The sequence below is a fragment of the Zophobas morio genome, unplaced genomic scaffold (assembly GCF_036711695.1).
Source record: "Zophobas morio isolate AGI-343-1 ecotype UQ-CSIRO unplaced genomic scaffold, CSIRO_AGI_Zmor_V1 ptg000023l, whole genome shotgun sequence".
NCBI lineage: Eukaryota > Metazoa > Arthropoda > Insecta > Coleoptera > Tenebrionidae > Zophobas > Zophobas morio.
In genome coordinates, this window is record NW_026972128.1 from 11,706,077 (window position 1) to 11,724,757 (window position 18,681).

General features: G+C 36.3%; 1 protein-coding gene across 1 annotated transcript; it reads left to right on the top strand.

The window, feature by feature from the left end:
• Window positions 1-121: 121 nt before the first annotated feature.
• LOC135134397 (dynein axonemal heavy chain 10) lies at window positions 122-18,642 on the top strand. Its single transcript, XM_064063064.1, has 15 exons — window positions 122-413; window positions 685-852; window positions 3,319-3,612; window positions 3,661-3,800; window positions 3,855-4,580; window positions 4,646-4,885; window positions 4,937-5,127; window positions 5,178-5,769; window positions 5,817-6,117; window positions 6,498-6,955; window positions 7,013-17,417; window positions 17,465-17,596; window positions 17,646-18,025; window positions 18,074-18,253; window positions 18,303-18,642. Exons 1-15 carry the CDS (start codon window positions 176-178, stop codon window positions 18,597-18,599), a joined length of 14,742 nt encoding a protein of 4,913 aa, XP_063919134.1. The 5' UTR covers window positions 122-175; the 3' UTR covers window positions 18,600-18,642.
• Window positions 18,643-18,681: the final 39 nt, after the last annotated feature.

Consider the following 18,681-nt stretch of genomic DNA (forward strand, 5'->3'; position numbering starts at 1 on the left):
GCGACTTTCACATTTTTAAATGTGGTAGGAAGTTGGCGCGAACGCAGCTTTTTTTGAAATTGACTTAGCAACCGCGGCTAACATGGAAACTTGTTTGTAAATATTTTGACAAGAAAATAATTTTCGGAGCATAATTTATTTTTGAATACTTTTTATATTATAATTATATATTAAAATGACTACGGATTTTCGGCGGGACTGGGTCAAAAACAGCGTCACCAGATACTTTGGCCTAGATTCTGGTGAATATTTCGAAAACATGATGGTCCAAAACGATGATTTGGAGTACCAGCTGACATCGTTTTTGGATGACGATTTCCTCAAAAAGGATGAAGCGCACAGGAGGCTATTCTACATCTATAAGACCTCCTATGAAAAGTTGATCGATGAGGAGATCATGGTGCCTGAAGTTGGTAAGCAGTTAGTTAAATATTCACACACTTCTTTTTGTACTTACCACAATAAAAACTAACTGTTTGGATATATAAATTAATATACCAATTAATAAAACAATATTGAAATTAAAACTGAAAATAAAATTTGTATAGATATATAGGTACATAAAAAAAACCAGTCGAATACAAAAATTGAACCACGTTCGATGTCAACAAAAACAAAAAAACAAACAAACGAAAACTCATTTCAAAGCTAGATTTATATAATAGCTCATTTTTACTTTTAAAGTTAAGAAAGCGTCAGTTCATGAAGAATCCGCCGAAGAAGATAAGACAAAAAAAGGTAAAGGAAAAAAAGGAAAACAACAAAAAAAAGGAGGAAAGAAGCAAGGAAAGGGACAGAAGAAAGGAAAAAAGAAGGGAGACGGAAAATTAACCTCTTCACCGTCTGCTGAAGGTAATTAATTACATACCTACATTTTTCATGGGGGCAAAATGATATTTTGTTATTTACTTAAATAAATGTTGCTGCAATTGCTAGTGGCACACTGAAGTTCTTATAGTTAAAATTGCTCAATAAAAAGATATTGAAAACTTCAGATTTCACTGTAAAACTTTAAAACAGAGAGTTTAAATGCAAGTGATTAGATATCTATTTGAAGTTACACTATATAAAATATATGACGAATTTTAAATGCAACCCAACATATATTTTCAACAATGACACAATAAGAAATTAGGTACCTAAATGCGATTAAATTAATGATTACCTATATACATATTTATCAATTTTATAAACATTAGCTCAACTTAATTCAACTTTTATAAAGTTAGTACGTAATGCAATAAATGTTGATTTAGATTTGGATCCCCTTTTTGAAAACTCTTTTTCGAAGGACCTCTTTTAAACGCTGCTTCTCGATATATATGACATTGAAAGATTTTTTTTCTTTAGGATATATTCATTTCAACTCTGACACTTTTTACCGACTTTGTCCAACGCAAACTGACCTCCATATTTGCAATATACTAAATATAAGCTCCTCCCTTCAAGTTAAAAACAATGGCGTTTACAGAATTTCAATATTCTATTCGTTTTCAAGATATAAGACCGCGGAGTTTCTGGCATACTTGTGTAGTACTTAAAATTGTAGTAGTCAATGTTTACAATTTTTTGGCATATTGTTTCGTAGGAGACCGACATTAAACACAGAGAGAAGATAACGTGAGTTCAAAAAGATTCTAAAAAAAATTCTATTTTGAGAAGAGAAAAGAATTAGGTAATTAAAATATCCCTAACCTTTGGCACGCAGTTTATTTGTGTTTATTACTAAAAATGCACGGAAGTTTTTTTTGTATAACAGGATATTGTAATTATTAGCTTCAACTCGTATAGGCTAAAAATATAAAATTTTAAAATTTTGGTCTAGCGGTTGAAAATTAAGTATATAAATCAGAAAAAAAAGTTTCTTTCTTAGGTAATTTTCTGAAATATCGAACTAAACCATGAATTGAATTAAATTAAATTAAATTCTGGAAGTTGAAATTAATAATAAAACAATATCTTTTCTTTTTCTTCAAGAATAAGATTTTCGAAATATTTTGTTCAAATTCAAATTTTTGAATTATTATTAATTCATTATTTTGAAATTTGCCTTATTTCATTCATTTTGGAGATTCTGGGAGTATGCATGATAAAAATTTTCAAAGAAATAAAACCAAAAAACATTTCTGGAAAATGAAATCAACTAAGCACTTTTGGTAATTTCTGAATGTGTTATGTTCCCAAAACCAAGATTTTCGAAAGATTCTATTTGGAATTCAAATTTTAAAATATTTAAAAAATTGCCTTATATCATTTTGGAGACTCTTCAAAAATGATAGGAATTTCGATGAAATGAAACCTCAAATCTGGAAATCACAATCCAAAAAAGAATCGCTTTTGGTAATTTCCGAACACGCTGTGATCCTAAACAAAGATTTTCGAAACATTCTCTACCAAATTCAAATTTTAAAATGTCCCAAAAATTGTGGTATATGATTTAGGTGATTTTCGAAAAATGGTAGGAATTTTGGAAGAAATGACACAAAAAAAGTCTGGAAATCGAGTTAAATAGAGGAATGTCTTTGATAATTTCCAAATGTGCTATGTTCTAGAAGATTTTCGAAATATTCTGTTCAAATTCAAATGACCCAGAATTTACCGTATTTGATTCATTTTGGAAATTCTGGAAAAATGGTGAAAATTTTCGAAGAGGCAAAACCCAAAAACAATTATGCAAATCAAAATCAACAAAAGAATCTCTATTGGTAATTTCTGAATGTGTTATGTCCCCCGACCAAGATTTTCAAAATATTTTGTTTGAAATTCAGATTTTAAAGTATATATTTCAAAAATTGCCATATTCTGGAAATTGAAATCAACAAAAGAATCTCTTTTGGTAATTTCCGGAGGTGTTGTGATCCCAGACCAAGATTTTCTAAACATCTTTCAAATTCAAGCTCCCCCCACCCGCCCTTTATTTTCTTAGAGGGTATGTCATTTGGCAAAATCAGTCTTATCTTGGCAAGTACTAGCCCCGCCCATCCGCTCTTTATTTTCCTAGAGAGTAGGTCCTTTGCCAAAATCAGTCTTATCTTGGCAAGTACTAACACGTCCCAGCCGACCTTTATTTGTTGAGAGAGTTTGTCATTTAACAAAATCAATCTTATCTTAGCAAGTACTAGTTCCGTTCACTCCCCCTTTATTTTCTTAGAGAATAGTTCATTTACTAAAGTCAGTCTTATCTTGGCAAGTATTAAGTAATTTAATTTACCTTTAGTTTTATAACTCTGCACGTAATTAAAAATGCATTATTTAATATAAAACGAATACAAACTTTCCAAAAATACTAATAGTAAATAATCGTGAACGTAACAACAGGTACAGACAAGGAGGAAGGAGAAGAAACAAAGATGGAAAGTGAACAAGAAGAAGATAAACAAACGTCCACAGACGCAACAGAAAGCAAAGAATCACAGAAACATCACGAAGAACGTGATGAACCGTCTCCAAATCAGGGAACAGTCTCAGAAATAACCGAAACAATAGGACAATCAACGGAAACAGAAACAGCGGAGAGTACAGAACCTGAAAGTACAACGGACATATCGAAAGTTAAGAAAAAGAAGAAAAAAGGAAAAAAGGGTGCTTCAGAATCCGAACTAACAACTGAAGGTTTAGTAAATTACATAAAACTAACAAAAACTAAAGATGTAATTTAAGGTTCAAGTACTGATCGAAGTGACAAAAAGAAAAAGAAGAAAGAGAAAAAAGGCAAGAAAGGTAAAAAGAAAAAGCATAAGGAAGACAAGGAGGAACCGGAAACTGTGGAAGAGGAAGAACCAGAAATTATTTATGTTCCGGTAAAAACGAATAGTGTTTGTTACGTACTCGTTGGTTGAAGTATAATTTTTCAGAAAATTGTCCAAAAACTTGTCATAGACCACACTTTGCATGGGAACTTTGGGACCATAAATGAAGCTGTCATTAACACAGACAACAAACGTTTTGTTTATCTTTTTAGAAAAACCGAAGAAGGTATTTCAGTCTCAAATTTTGATACACAGGAAGAAGCAGAAGCTGAAATGCCATCATATTTTTTGATCGGCTCTTGCAATGGAAATTTCTTAAATTCCTTGAAATATTCTTTCAAAGAACAATTTAAGCCCATGATGAAGGATTTTTTTGCAGAACCAGTCATAAAAAGAACAGCTTATAAAACACCTTCAGATCAAGGTCTGAGTAATTCATCTGATCAAGCCTTTAAATCGCCGTCTGATTTTCGAAAAATTAGCCCTGACAAAGAGAAGAAATCGGAATCCAAAATAAAAGCGACGGAAAGTACTGCTACAAAAGCTACGGTTGAAGAATCGGAGGAACAGAAAGGCGGTACACTTTCTAGCACCCCTATTAAGGATGATTTAATGGTCGAAATAACGGGACTAGAAAAATCCTTAAACTGGACTTTAGAGCACGTAGACGATGATATCGATTTACCTTTAACCGCGTTTCCAGAAGTATTAATGACTGACGTTCCAAATGAGGAGTTGATCAAGGATAAGAACCTTATAGAAACACTACAAAACATCGTCATGGCTTGGGAACGACATATTCTTAAAGTTCTTGAAATCTACTTAGCAAAGGTAATAATCTCTATCAATGACAAATAAAAATGAATACAGAAAAAACAATTGCTTATTTCTTTTAGACCCCCGAGGGATTTGGTCCTATTCCTGAATACGAATATTGGAGAGAAAGAGAAGCAGCTTTAAGCGCTATAGTTGAACAGTTGAAAAAACCATTAGTCGTTAGAGTTAATGACGTTCTAGAGTTGGCAAAATCTCCCATCATGGATGCTTTTATTAATTATTTAGTTGATTTGAAGAAATATCATATTCAAGCTCGAGACAATGTGAAGTTCTTATCAACAGTTTTACGTCACTTTAAGGTCTATATTTGTAATTTAAACCACCAAGCAGAATTAAATTTAATTTTACAGACTGTAACAACATGTGACGATTTTGTGCGGGTGAAAGAGTGTATTCCAGTTCTTATTGAGGGTTTACATCTTATTTGGGTTTTATCTCGATATTACTGTGAAGACGAAACGATGGTTCCACTCATGGAAAGAATTGTCACTTGTTTGGTGGAAAAAGTTAGAGTTAATTTAGACACTGAGTTTTTGTTTAGGTGAAATATGACATTATTTTAGCACTCAATACATATTTTTTTTTTTTTAGAAATCCAATAGAACTCATCAAAAAGTTGACGCAGTCAGCTCGGGAGATGCTTGAAATTTGGAAGTCTTCATACATGGAAACGAGACAAAAAATTGAAGATTCTGGAAAAGGGCAAAGATGGGAATTTGACCAAAAGAAACTTTTTGCCGAATCAGATTATATGGCAACAGTTTGCAGAGATTTGTATGATGTGGCCACTATCGTTGAAGAATTTAACAATATCTTTGGTCCTGAATTACGAGCGATGGTTGTCGACCCACAAAAAATCGATAACGTCGCGAAACGAGTTGAAAAATTAGTTATTCAAATTGAATCTGCGGACTTTGATATTTTTAGCACAAATCATAAGGAGAATTGGGAAGCTATCATGAATTTTTTTTATAAGGAAGTCAGAAAATTGGAGCTCGAAGGCGTTAAATTCATCGATCAAAGCTTTAAGAATCTTAGGTCATCAGAAAGCGCTTTAGAAATGCTTTCTAAATTGAAAAATGTTCAAACGAGACAAGTTATTTTGGACAGACTATTGACAAAGTTCGATGTTATTTTGGATCAATTTAATAAAGAACTCCTGGTGATTGATGACGCGTTTACGGTATGTTTTGGTTTAATTGATGTCTTATATTACGCTGTAATTTACAGAGGAATAAGCGCCACCCTCCAATCTGTAAAGATCATCCTCCACATGGAGGAGCCATATTTTGGGTCCAGTCGCTTATCAATTTGGTGAAAATGCCCATATTGAAATTTCAAAAAGTTCCTGAACTTGAAAATTCAAGTCAAAAAGAAGAAATTTTTAAGAACTATTTAATGATGGTGAAAACTTTAAGGTCCTATCAAAATTTTAAATACAATTTATGGCTGGAACATTCAAGTCCAATCATGGATCAAGCGATGCAGATGGATATACTGAAGTTTGTGAATGCCGCACCTCAATCAAAAAGTAAGTGAAGCTTCTGTAAATAATTAGTACACTTAATTGTATTAAGCTGCTAAGTAGTTGCCTTTCCAATACATATTATATAAAATTCTTGTAAAGAATTTCAATTTGTCACTAAAATTTTAAAGACATCGTTGATCTTTATATTCGTATTTCTAATAAATTTATCCCAAGTAAGTGTTACCAAGACGAAATATAACTAATTTGTATTCTTATTTACTTTATCTAATAGTTTTTGCAGTTACAGTCAGTCAAAATTTTTGGCAAACGTAACACACTGACCAAAATTCTTTTGATATGAATAACCTACGATTTTTTCTTAAAAACTCTAAAATAACTTGTTCTTAATTTCGTGACAAATGCTTATCTAATCAAAAATTTAGGTCCTGAAATCGGGAAGAAACAATTCGGCAAAAGTGTGACGACGTTACAGTCAGGTTCTTCGTTGGCAACCCCAAGCAAAACTAGCTTGCATCAGGTTCGGTCACAGCCTAAGGTTTTAAAAATATCCACGGCTGGTCACGTGGTAAAATGGGTTTCGGGTAAAAAAATGGCCAACCAAGTCATGGACAAAATTCGTTCTGAACGAAGTCTCACTTGGCACGAAGTCATGGGCGACAAGATAGTGGTTGAACAGAGTATAGAATTTGCTCTTAATTTCAACGACGATTTGTTCAGCTGCATACGTGGTGCGGAACTGTTAGATTCGCTAAAGTACGAACTCCCGGACAAGGTGAAAATGATTGCGTCTAGAAAGGAACGCCTGCAAAAAGACGTTTTTGCCGTTAAAAATATGCTGGAACTTTATAATGCTATCATGAAGAAACTAAGCGTTCCTCAGGTACTTAAATTTTACTAAAATTGAGCAGATAAAATCATAATTTTTTTTCTTAAACAGATGAATATGCTAAGAAACAATATAAGACAAGTCGAGTTGTACATTCAGCAAGGGTTAACCCGAATTAACTGGACTTCTTTAGGCATTGTAGAATATGCAGAGAACTGCAGTAAACAAATTTATTATTTGCGAAACTTGTACAACCAGGTGGTACACATTGAAAATGAACTCAAGTTGAAGATCAAATTACTCTCTTCTTTCAATCTTTTCGACTATCAGACCGTTGATGAAGAACCAGAAAGATTACCGTGCAAACAATTCTTTTTACAAATGGCAGAAACACGAGTAAAACAAGTTTGTCAGATGATAAAGATATACGAAAGTCTGGGTCCTATTTTAATAAAAATTGAAACTTTAGTGCTGGGTACGAATACAGGACAATCATCGTACATGGCCAGTAGTTACACATTTTGGGAAGTGGAGATCTATAAGGCCTTTATTAGCTTTACTCTTCGAAATTTCGACACTTTCATGTCGAAGATGCAGTTAAAGAAACCGATATTTGAAGTTGACGCGGTTATTGTAAGTCCTGAGCTATTTCTAAAACCGACTTCGGCAGAAATTTATAACATTATGGTAAAAAGTGTTAGAGATTTCCTCGATAAGCTTAGAAGATTTCCACGGTGGATGAACGGCATGTGTCTTTTATCTCAACCACAGAAACTTCCTAGTGGAGAAGATTACCTCTACTCGTTTTATGACGATGTTCTACGTGTCCCGGACGTTGCTGATATACTTCAAAAGCTTCAAGATATTGCCCAAAAGACGATACTAGAAGTTCACAGACACCTACAGAAGTGGAGACGTTATCGTAACATATGGTGCTATGATAAGGAATACACCTGTGAAAAATTTGTAGAAAAAAACAGCCAACGTGCGAAGTTTGATGAAAAGTTCATGTTCTATGCCGACATTATAAGGGACATGGAAAATCATGAGAAACATGTTGATGTTATGTGCATTCGTTTAAATCTGAAACCTCTCTTGGAGACCATAATAGACCATACTGTAGAATGGAAAGACACACTTGGTGCAATTCTCGATCAGAACACTAAAACCAAGATGGATGAAATGAAAAGTACGATGGACGACCTTCGATCAATGGTCAACCAAAATATTAGAGGCTTAGAAAAGTTTAAAGTTGTGATGAACGCAATTGCAAGTATACTAAAGAACAACGTCGACATGGAATTGGATTATCTATATTGTCAAGATATTTACGCCATCTTGGAGCAACACGATATAGATTTTGATCCAGCACATGAAGAACTGGCCTACCAACTCGAAAAAGACTGGAAATCGCTTCATTTTTCGGCACTGTATAGAGAACAAAAGTTAGAACTGACCAAAGACAGATTTGCTCAATTGACTCTTATAGAAATTGATGACTTTTGTCAAATTCTAGCAGAATTTGTTGCACGATTTGAAGAATATGGACCTGGTGCAGTTGGTGAAGACTTAGATAAAGGTGTTCTTTTGATGGAAGAATACGGTAAGGAATTTGCCGAGTTAGAAGCGCGTCGAATTGATTTGGTTAACGCGGAAATGCTGTTCGACATCCCTCTAGCAGATTATTCTGAATACTTAAGAGTGAAAGACGACTTTGACGCTATGACGATTATTTACAAATTTTATAGAACTCAGAAACATGCTAGAGAAGTTTGGGGGCGCACTCTATGGGCCAATCTAGATCCTCAGGCCTTGAGTGATGGTATAGATGGTTTTATCCGGGACTACAGAAAAATTCCAAAAGCAGTTAGAGCTCTTCCTGTTGGACAGACCATGGATTTGAAAATGAAGCAATTTAAAAATGTCATTCCTTTAATGGTTGCACTGAAAAATGAAGCTATGAGAGAAAGACACTGGCAGGAATTGATGCAGAAAACTGGTATTGAGTTTGATATGTCTCCAGAGAGATTCACATTAGACAACATGTTTGCAATGGAACTTCATCGTTATCAAGACATTGCTGAAGAAATAATCAATCACGCCATTAAAGAACTGGCTATAGAAAAAGGAGTCAAACAAATAGCGGAAATTTGGACTACTATGAATTTTATATTACACAAACATATGAAAGGGAATGAAGACCGTGGCTTTGTGGTTGGTTCTACTGAAGAAATTATGCAAGTACTGGAAGATAATTCAATGAATTTACAAAGTATGGCCGGATCTCAGTTTGTAGGACCGTTTCTAGTACAAGTTCAAAAGCTGGAAAAAAGTTTAGCCAACATTGGAGAAGTAATCGACGAATGGTTGTCAGTTCAAAGAAAATGGTTATACCTGGAAGGAATCTTTATCGGTGGTGACATTAGAGCACAACTCCCAGAAGAAGCGAAAAAATTTGATGACATCGACAAATCATTTAGAAGGATCATGATAGAAACGGCAAAACGACCGAATGTAATGGATAGTTGTAATTCAGCTGGACGCCTAGAAGAATTCCAAGGTCTTAGTGAGGGTTTAGACAAATGTCAAAAATCTCTAAACGATTACCTAGATTCGAAACGGAGACGTTTTCCAAGGTTTTATTTTATTTCTACCGAAGAACTCTTATCCATTCTTGGAAGCAGCAACCCAGAGGTGGTGCAAGAACATATGATTAAAATGTTTGACAATATCAAATCTCTACGAATGCATTTAGACAATAATGACAGAATGATTGTTAGTGCTATGATATCTTCGGAAGGGGAAGTAATGGAATATCGCAAAGTTGTAAACGTTGTTGGGAAAGTAGAGGACTGGATGAATGATGTATTGAACGAGATGCGTCGATCAAATCGATTTATTACAAAAAGTGCTATTTTCTACTATGGCAAAATTAGAAGGCCACGAGCTGAATGGATGCTGGAATATCAAGGTATGATATGTCTTGCTGGTAGTCAGGTTTGGTGGACAGCAGAAGTTGAAAATGTTTTCGTCAAAATCACGAAAGGTAACAAGAGAGCCATGAAAGAGTATCTTCAGACGTTAAATAGTCAATTAGACGAAATAGTGATAACAGTAAGGGCAGATCTTTCCTCCAATGACAGAAATAAATTTAGAACGATAGCTATAATCGAAGTACATGCACGTGATATTATCGAAAGCTTTGTAACCAACAGTGTTACGGACATTAGAGAATTCGAGTGGGAGAGTCAACTGAGGTTCTATTGGGTTAATCATTTGGACAACTTGTGGGTAACCCAATGTACTGGATCCTTTGAATATGGCTACGAATACATGGGATTAAATGGGCGTCTTGTGATCACTCCTCTAACTGACAGAATTTATTTAACCGTCACTCAAGCGCTTATCATGCATATGGGAGGGGCTCCGGCTGGACCAGCCGGTACTGGAAAAACGGAAACTGTTAAAGATTTGGCAAAAGCTATGGCTTTGTTATGTATTGTCACAAACTGTGGCGAAGGAATGGATTTTAAAGCTATCGGAACTACACTGGCAGGTCTAGCTCAATGTGGTGCTTGGGGTTGCTTTGATGAATTTAATCGAATTGATATTTCCGTTTTGTCTGTGATCTCTACACAACTGCAGACGATCAGAAGTGCTCTTACGCTACATCTTGAGAAGTTCACGTTTGAAGGGGCTGAAATTAATTTAGATTCTAAAGTAGGAATTTTTATAACTATGAATCCTGGATATGCGGGAAGAACGGAACTACCAGAATCCGTTAAAGCATTGTTTAGACCCGTGGTTTGCATCGTACCCGACTTGGAGATGATTTGCCTCATTTCTCTATTTTCGGATGGTTTTCTTCAGGCCAAGCTTCTTGCCAAAAAGATGACAGTTTTATATAAACTTGCCAGAGAACAATTATCTAAGCAATTTCACTACGACTGGGGTTTGAGAGCTTTAAATGCAGTTTTACGAATGGCTGGTGTGTTAAAAAGAGCGTCTCCTGATCTAAATGAAGCTGTAGTGCTTATGAGAGCTTTACGCGACATGAATCATCCGAAATTTGTGTACGAAGATGTTCCTTTATTTTTAGGTTTAATTAGAGATTTGTTCCCTGGTATGGACTGTCCTAGAGTCGGTTATCCTGATTTTAATGCTGCTGTAGAACAAGCTCTAAAAACACATAACTACATCGTACTGCCATACCAAGTTGATAAAGTCGTTCAAGTTTATGAAACGATGATGACCCGACATTCCACCATGTTGGTAGGACCTACCGGTGGCGGTAAAACAGTCGTTATTCAAGCATTAGCACGTGCGCAAACTATTCTTGGTTTGAAAACTAAGATTTTTACATTAAATCCCAAAGCGTGTTCTGTTATCGAGCTTTACGGAATTCTAGATCCAGTTTCTAGAGACTGGACCGACGGACTTCTATCCAATATCTTTAGAGAAATGAACAAACCCACTGATAAACCAGAAAGAAGATACATTTTGTTTGATGGAGATGTGGATGCGTTATGGATCGAAAATATGAATTCCGTTATGGACGACAACAAGTTGTTGACTCTTGCCAATGGTGAGCGTATCAGACTTCAAGTGCCAGTTTGTGCTCTACTTTTCGAAGTTGGTGATTTACAGTATGCTTCACCTGCGACAGTTTCCAGAGCTGGCATGGTTTACGTTGATCCTAAAAATTTAGGTTTTCAGCCATACTGGGATCGGTGGGTTCAAAGTAGAAATCATCCTCCAGAACGGGAAGCATTTCAAATTTTATACGAAAAGTACATTCCCGATTTGCTAGCTTATGTTTTAGAAGGTGTAGTGGCTAACAAACAAGTTGCTCCATTAAAAACCGTAATTCCTCAAAGTGGGCTCAACATGATGACGCAGTTGTGTATCATGATTAACGCAGTTTATCCGCAACCAGTGGAAGATACACGTGATCCTGAAGAAGAAGTTGATATAGACTTGATTGAATCGATTTTTCTTTATTGCATTTACAATTCTGTTGGAGCAGCACTTCTTGATAAATGTCGTGAAGAATTTGATGAATTTATTAAGACGCTGTGCACCATGTTAAAACAAGATGACACGATAGATAAAAAGGCTGATCACAAACATCTACCCGCATCTTTCCCTTCGCTGTATGATTATTACTTTGATGTAAAAGAAAAAGTTTGGACTGCGTGGAAGTGGGTGGTTCCTGAATATGTTCATGATCTCCAGAAGAGATTTTCTGAAATTCTAGTGCCAACTGTTGATACTGCTAAGGTTACTTATCTGCTGACTTTAATGAATAAAGTGGGAAGACCCATTGTACTGGTAGGTGAAACTGGTACATCCAAGACTGCCATTATTCAAAACTTTCTGAGAAATTTAAACCAAGACATTAACATATTGCTAAACATTAACTTTTCGTCCAGAACTACATCTATGGATGTACAGAAAAATTTAGAATCATCTGTAGAGAAACGAACTAAAGATATTTACGGTCCTCCACTTGGAAAAAAATTGATATGTTTCATAGATGATATGAACATGCCCCAAGTTGACGAATACGGAACGCAACAACCTATTGCACTATTAAAGTTGCTCTTTGAAAGAAAAGGATTTTTTGATAGAGGAAAAGACTTGAACTGGAAAATTCTTAAAGATGTTTCGTACTTCGCTGCAATGGGTGTGGCAGGTGGAGGTCGAAACGAAGTTGATCCTCGTTTCATGTCAATGTTTTCCGTATTTAATCTTGTTTTTCCTACGACAGAAACTTTACATCATGTATATACTTCAATCCTACAGGGACATTTGCAAGCATTCCCTGAAGAAGCACACCAAGCAAGCACTTTAATCACAATGACGCTGAATCTCTACAACGTAATTATTGTACAACTGCCTCCAACTCCAAGTAAATTTCACTACATTTTTAATATGAGGGATTTATCAAGGATCGTAGCTGGAATGTGTAAAACTACACCGAAGTTCTTTTTTGCTGTTCATCAGATTGTTAGAGTTTGGAGGAACGAATTTACACGAGTCATCTGTGATCGACTTATTAATACAGATGATCAAAATTTTATGACCGATCAAATTAAATCGCAGATAGAAAAGTACTATCCTGCTATAGTCAAAGAAGAAGTAGTAATTCCAGAAAATATTGAAGAGTTGTCAACATTTGAATTTCAAGATCCAGCCGAACAAGTGCAAGAAGCACCATCTGAAGAACCAGAAGAACGCGTCGACGTTACAGAATATGCAATGAGAGATCCTTTACTGTTCGGAGATTATCGTAACGCGGTTAACGAAGACGAAATTAGATATTACGAAGATCTTTTAGATTACGAAGCGATTTATTTCCTTTTCCAGGAAATTATGGAAGTGTATAATGAACGTAACGATAAAATGAATATCGTGCTTTTTGATGATGCTTTGGAACATTTAACTCGTATCCATAGAGGAATAAGGTTAGAAAGGGGGCATGTGATGTTGGTGGGAGTAGGAGGAAGTGGCAAAACTAGTCTGACCAGAATTGCGGCTTTCACGGCGAACTGCGAAGTTTTTCGAATCGTCCTTTGCAAAGGGTACAATGAAACCACGTTCAAAGATGATTTAAAGACGTTATATACTCAATTAGGAGTTTCTGGAAAACCTACCGTTTTTTATTTTACTGCGGCTCAAATCGTAGAGGAAGGCTTTTTAGAATTCATTAATAACATTTTGATGATTGGTATAGTGCCAGCGTTATTTACTGATGACGACAAAGAACAAATTATTTCGCAGCTAAGAACTGCTGCTGTAAATGCAGGTTATGGAGTGGCGAAAGATTCGGTTTGGCAGTATTTTCTTCATCGATGTGCTGATAATTTGCATTTAGTACTTGCGATGTCTCCTTCTGGTGACATCTTAAGTAAAAGATGTAGAAGTTTTCCTGGTTTGGTTAACAACACAACCATCGACTGGATTTTCAACTGGCCAACCCAGGCATTATTTGCAGTAGCACAAGTTTTCCTCAAAGAGAATCCAAAAATTCCCGAAGTATATCGCGACAGCATAATAGAACACGTTGTGCATGTCCACAAAAGTATGTCAGATTACGTAAGAGATTACCTCCTGACACTGAGAAGAAAAAATTACGTCACACCTAAACATTATTTGGACTTAATGCAAATATACTTAAAACTCTTGGACGAAAAAAATGCGTACATTGACAGTCAATGCAATCGACTTCAAAGTGGAATGACAAAAATTAATGAAGCAAGTGCCGAGCTCGCCGTATTAAACAAAAAACTAGCGAAACAAAAAATTCGAGTAGAAGAAGCAACACGACAGTGCGAAGAGATGTTGGCTGAAATCGACGAAGGAACGAGAAAGGCAACGGAGAAAAAAGACTTGGCATCTTTAAAAAGTAGTGAAATTGAAGAACAAGCTAGAATTATTAGTTTGGAGCAAGCTGATGCTGAAGAGGCGTTAGCTGCAGCTTTACCTGCGCTAGAAGCTGCCAGATTAGCATTATCAGATTTGGATAAAGCTGACATTACTGAAATTCGATCCTTTGCTACGCCGCCAGAAGCCGTGCAAACCGTATGTGAATGTGTCGCTATAATCAGAGGGTACAAAGAAATCTCGTGGAAAACAGCGAAAGGAATGATGGCCGACACGAATTTCTTGAGAACTCTGCAAGAAATGAATTGTGATCTTATCACTCAAGCACAACAACGAGCTGTTAAAGCGCACATGAAGAAGTCCTCTAAATTAGACGATATGGCGTCCATCAGCAAAGCAGGTTATGGTCTTCTAAAGTTCGTGCAAGCTGTGTTGGGATATTGTACTGTTTATCGCGAAGTAAAACCCAAGAAAGAGAGAGTAGAACAACTGCAAAGAGATTACGACGCAGCAAAGAAAAGTCTAGAAAAACTGTACAATGAAATAGCGAAGTTGGAAGCAGCTTTAGCTGAATTAAATCAAAGGTATGCTAAAGCCATGAAAAGACGGCAAGAACTTCAAGAAGAGACCGATATAATGATGAGACGACTTATTGCCGCTGACAAACTCATCACTGGTTTGAGCTCGGAAAGGGACCGATGGACTAAAGATCTAGAAAATTTACACATGGAAAAAGATAGACTAGTTGGAAATTGTTTGTTATCTGCTGCTTTCTTAAGTTACGCAGGTCCGTTTACTTTCGAATTTAGAAGACAGATGATTTACGAGGACTGGCAAAGTGATATTTTGGAAAGACAAATACCCTTAACACAACCCTATCGAATTGAAGGAAATCTTACTAGTGACGTGGAGATTAGTACGTGGAATTCTGAAGGTCTTCCACCTGATGAACTATCTGTTCAGAATGGTATACTGACTTTGAAAGCATCTAGGTTTCCACTTTGCATCGATCCTCAGCAACAAGCACTCAATTGGATTAAACGAAAAGAAGAAAAGAATAACTTGAAAATTTTGAATTTTAATGATTCCGACTTTCTTAAGTTTTTGGACATGGCTATCAAGTACGGTTCTGCGATATTATTTCAAGATGTTGATGACTATATAGATCCAGTTGCGACTAACGTTATAGAGAAAAACATAAAAACCGTTTCGGGAAGGGTTTTTGTAATGTTAGGAGATAAAGAAGTCGACTACGATCCGAACTTTAGGATGTATATGACAACAAAATTTTCTAATCCGGTTTTTAATCCAGCAGTATATGCCAATGCGGTTGTTATTAACTACACAGTAACGCTATCTGGTTTAGAAGACCAATTATTGAGCGTCGTCGTAAGAAATGAAAGACCCGATTTAGAAGAACAAAGAGAAAGTTTAATTAAAGAAACTAGCGAAAATAAGAATTTGTTACAAAATCTTGAAGATTCTTTGTTGAGGGAATTGTCAACTACAACAGGGAACATGTTGGATAATGTTGAATTAGTGGAAACTTTGGAAAACACTAAATCTAAAGCTAAAGAAGTGTCTGATAAGTTGATATTAGCTGCAGAAACTGCCCAGGATATCAATAAACTCAGGGATGGTTATCGCTCCGTAGCTCAACGAGGTGCCATTTTGTTTTTCGTTTTGTCGGATATGGCTGGAGTGAACGCTATGTATCAGTATTCATTGGCTTCATATTTAGAAGTATTTGCTTATTCTCTTCGAAAAGCACTACCTCATACGATTCTTGTAAAACGATTAAGCAATATTATAAACACTTTAACAAAAAATGTTTACGATTATGGGTGCACCGGAATCTTTGAAATCCATAAGCTGCTATTTTCGTTCCAAATGACCACCAAACTCGAACAAAATGCACAACATATTTCTCAACAAGAACTGGAGTTTTTCATTAAAGGCTCTGTGACATTGGAGAAAACTCCTCGAGAAAATCCAACAAAGTTTATATCTCCTAGCGGTTGGGAAGATTTAATGAAATTAAGCACAGACTTTCCCGATGCCTTTAATGAACTTCCTGATGAGGTAAAGAGACGTTTAGACGAATGGCAACGGTGGTACGATTTGGACGCTCCAGAATCTACGGATTTCCCGTGTGGGTACAAGCAAAAATTGAAACCGTTCGAAATACTGATGTTACTACGATGTTTCCGGGTTGATCGCGTGTATAGAGCTGTGGGTGATTACATCACAGAAGTTATAGGAGAGGAATACATAATGCCTCCAGTTATCAGTTTCGACGGCATCTACGAACAAAGTAGTCCACTGACACCTGTGATATTCGTTTTAAGTCCCGGTTCCGATCCAACAGCTGAGTTGATGAAATTAGCCGACAGAAGTGGTTTTGGTGGAGGAAAGTTCAGATATCTGTCACTTGGTCAAGGCCAGGAAGCTGCTGCTTTAGCACTTTTAGAGACCGCCGTTGCAAGAGGACAGTGGTTGATGTTTCAGAACTGTCACTTGTTGCTAGCTTTCATTCGACAACTGGAAAAACAGTTGGAAAAAGTTTCGAAACCCCATCCCGATTTTAGACTGTGGCTGACCACAGATCCTGTCAACAACTTTCCCATTGGTATTCTTCAAAGCTCTCTGAAAGTGGTTACGGAACCACCTAACGGACTTAAGCTGAATCTGAGGAACACGTATTTTAAAATCAGAGAACAAACGTTGGAAGCTTGTGCTCACCCTGCATACAAGTCGTTAATTTATGTTCTTGCTTTCTTCCACGCAGTTGTGCAAGAACGTCGAAAATATGATAAAATTGGATGGAATATTTGCTACGACTTTAATGAGTCAGATTTCCAAGTTTGCGTGCAAATTTTGGACACATATTTAACGAAAGCTTTGGAAGCTAAGGATACGAAAATGCCTTGGAACAGTCTCAAGTATTTAATTGGAGAAGTGATGTATGGAGGGCGAGTTATTGATGATTTTGATAGACGTATTGTTGCCACATATATGGATGAATACATGGGCGACTTTCTTTTTGACACGTTTCAACCTTTTCATTTTTATCACGATAACACCGTCGATTATGTAGTACCACCGGATGGTGTAAAGGACGACTACATTGGTAAGTTCTTTCCTTCCCGAACAACACTAACTAAGTTCTATCTTCAGCTGTAATCGATGAACTTCCGTTAACAAACAGTCCAGACGTTTTCGGTTTACATCCGAATGCAGAAATTGGCTATTATACACAAGCTACAAAAGAAATGTGGCGACTACTGATCGAATTACAACCACAAACAGGTACAAAACGTTAGAAATATCGATTTTAATCACAATATTTTTTCCGCAGCTACTAGTGGTGAGGGAATAAGTCGGGAAGAATTTATCGAAAACGTTACCAACGACATACTACAAAAGATACCCGAGGAATACGAAGTGTGGAAAATTAGACGATCCTTTCAAAGAGTTATGTCTCCGACTGTAGTCGTACTTTTGCAAGAACTAGAACGATTCAACATTTTGATAGCAGTAATGCGGCGTACTTTAACCCAACTTTTGAAAGCACTAGCAGGCGATATCGGCATGGACGCAGTTCTGGATAACGTTGCATATTCTCTATATAACGGTCAACTACCAAGTGCTTGGAGGAAACAAAGTCCAGCAACTTGTAAGAGTTTAGGAGGTTGGATCGAACATTTTGAAAAACGACAACAACAGTTCTTCAGCTGGGTAGGTCTCAAATGTTTTTGCTTAATCCACATTCACTCTTCTTTTTAGTCAAATACGGGAGAACCAGCAGTATTGTGGATCTCAGGGATCCACATTCCAGAAACATATCTAGCTGCACTGGTACAAATTGCTTGTCGACTGAATAACTGGCCGTTGGATAGATCAACTTTGTATACCAACGTCAGCGAATATGTTGATCCGAATGATGTCACTCTTCGACCACCTCCAGTAAGTGAGCTTTAATTTTTTTCTAAAAAGATTTTACAATAGTTTGTAGGGGAATTGCATGATTCATGGTTTATACTTGGAAGGAGCTGCTTGGGATACAGAAAACAGACGTTTAAGAAGGTCTACACCGAAAATTCTAGTAGAGCCGCTGCCCGTTATGAACGTTATTCCTATCGAGGCTTTCCGATTGAAACTGCAAAATACTTTAAGGACACCAGTGTACACGACCTCGTTGCGACGAAACGCCATGGGTGTGGGCCTCGTTTTCGAGGCCGACCTAGGAACCCCCGAACATATTAGTCATTGGATTTTACAAGGAGTCTGTTTGGTTTTAAATACGGACTGAATATCTACCACATAAGTTTTGAATAAAAATAACTGCAACAAGACTTTCTCTTTATTTCTACTACGATTATTTCGACAAACAA

Bases quoted from the DNA above. Each gene is read 5' to 3' on its own strand.
- LOC135134397 (XM_064063064.1), top strand. From the start codon at position 176: ATGACTACGGATTTTCGGCGGGACTGGGTCAAAAACAGCGTCACCAGA. The intron at 853-3,318 runs GTAATTAATTAC...ACGTAACAACAG, and splicing joins CTCTTCACCGTCTGCTGAAG to GTACAGACAAGGAGGAAGGA. The intron at 4,886-4,936 runs GTCTATATTTGT...TTAATTTTACAG, and splicing joins CAGTTTTACGTCACTTTAAG to ACTGTAACAACATGTGACGA.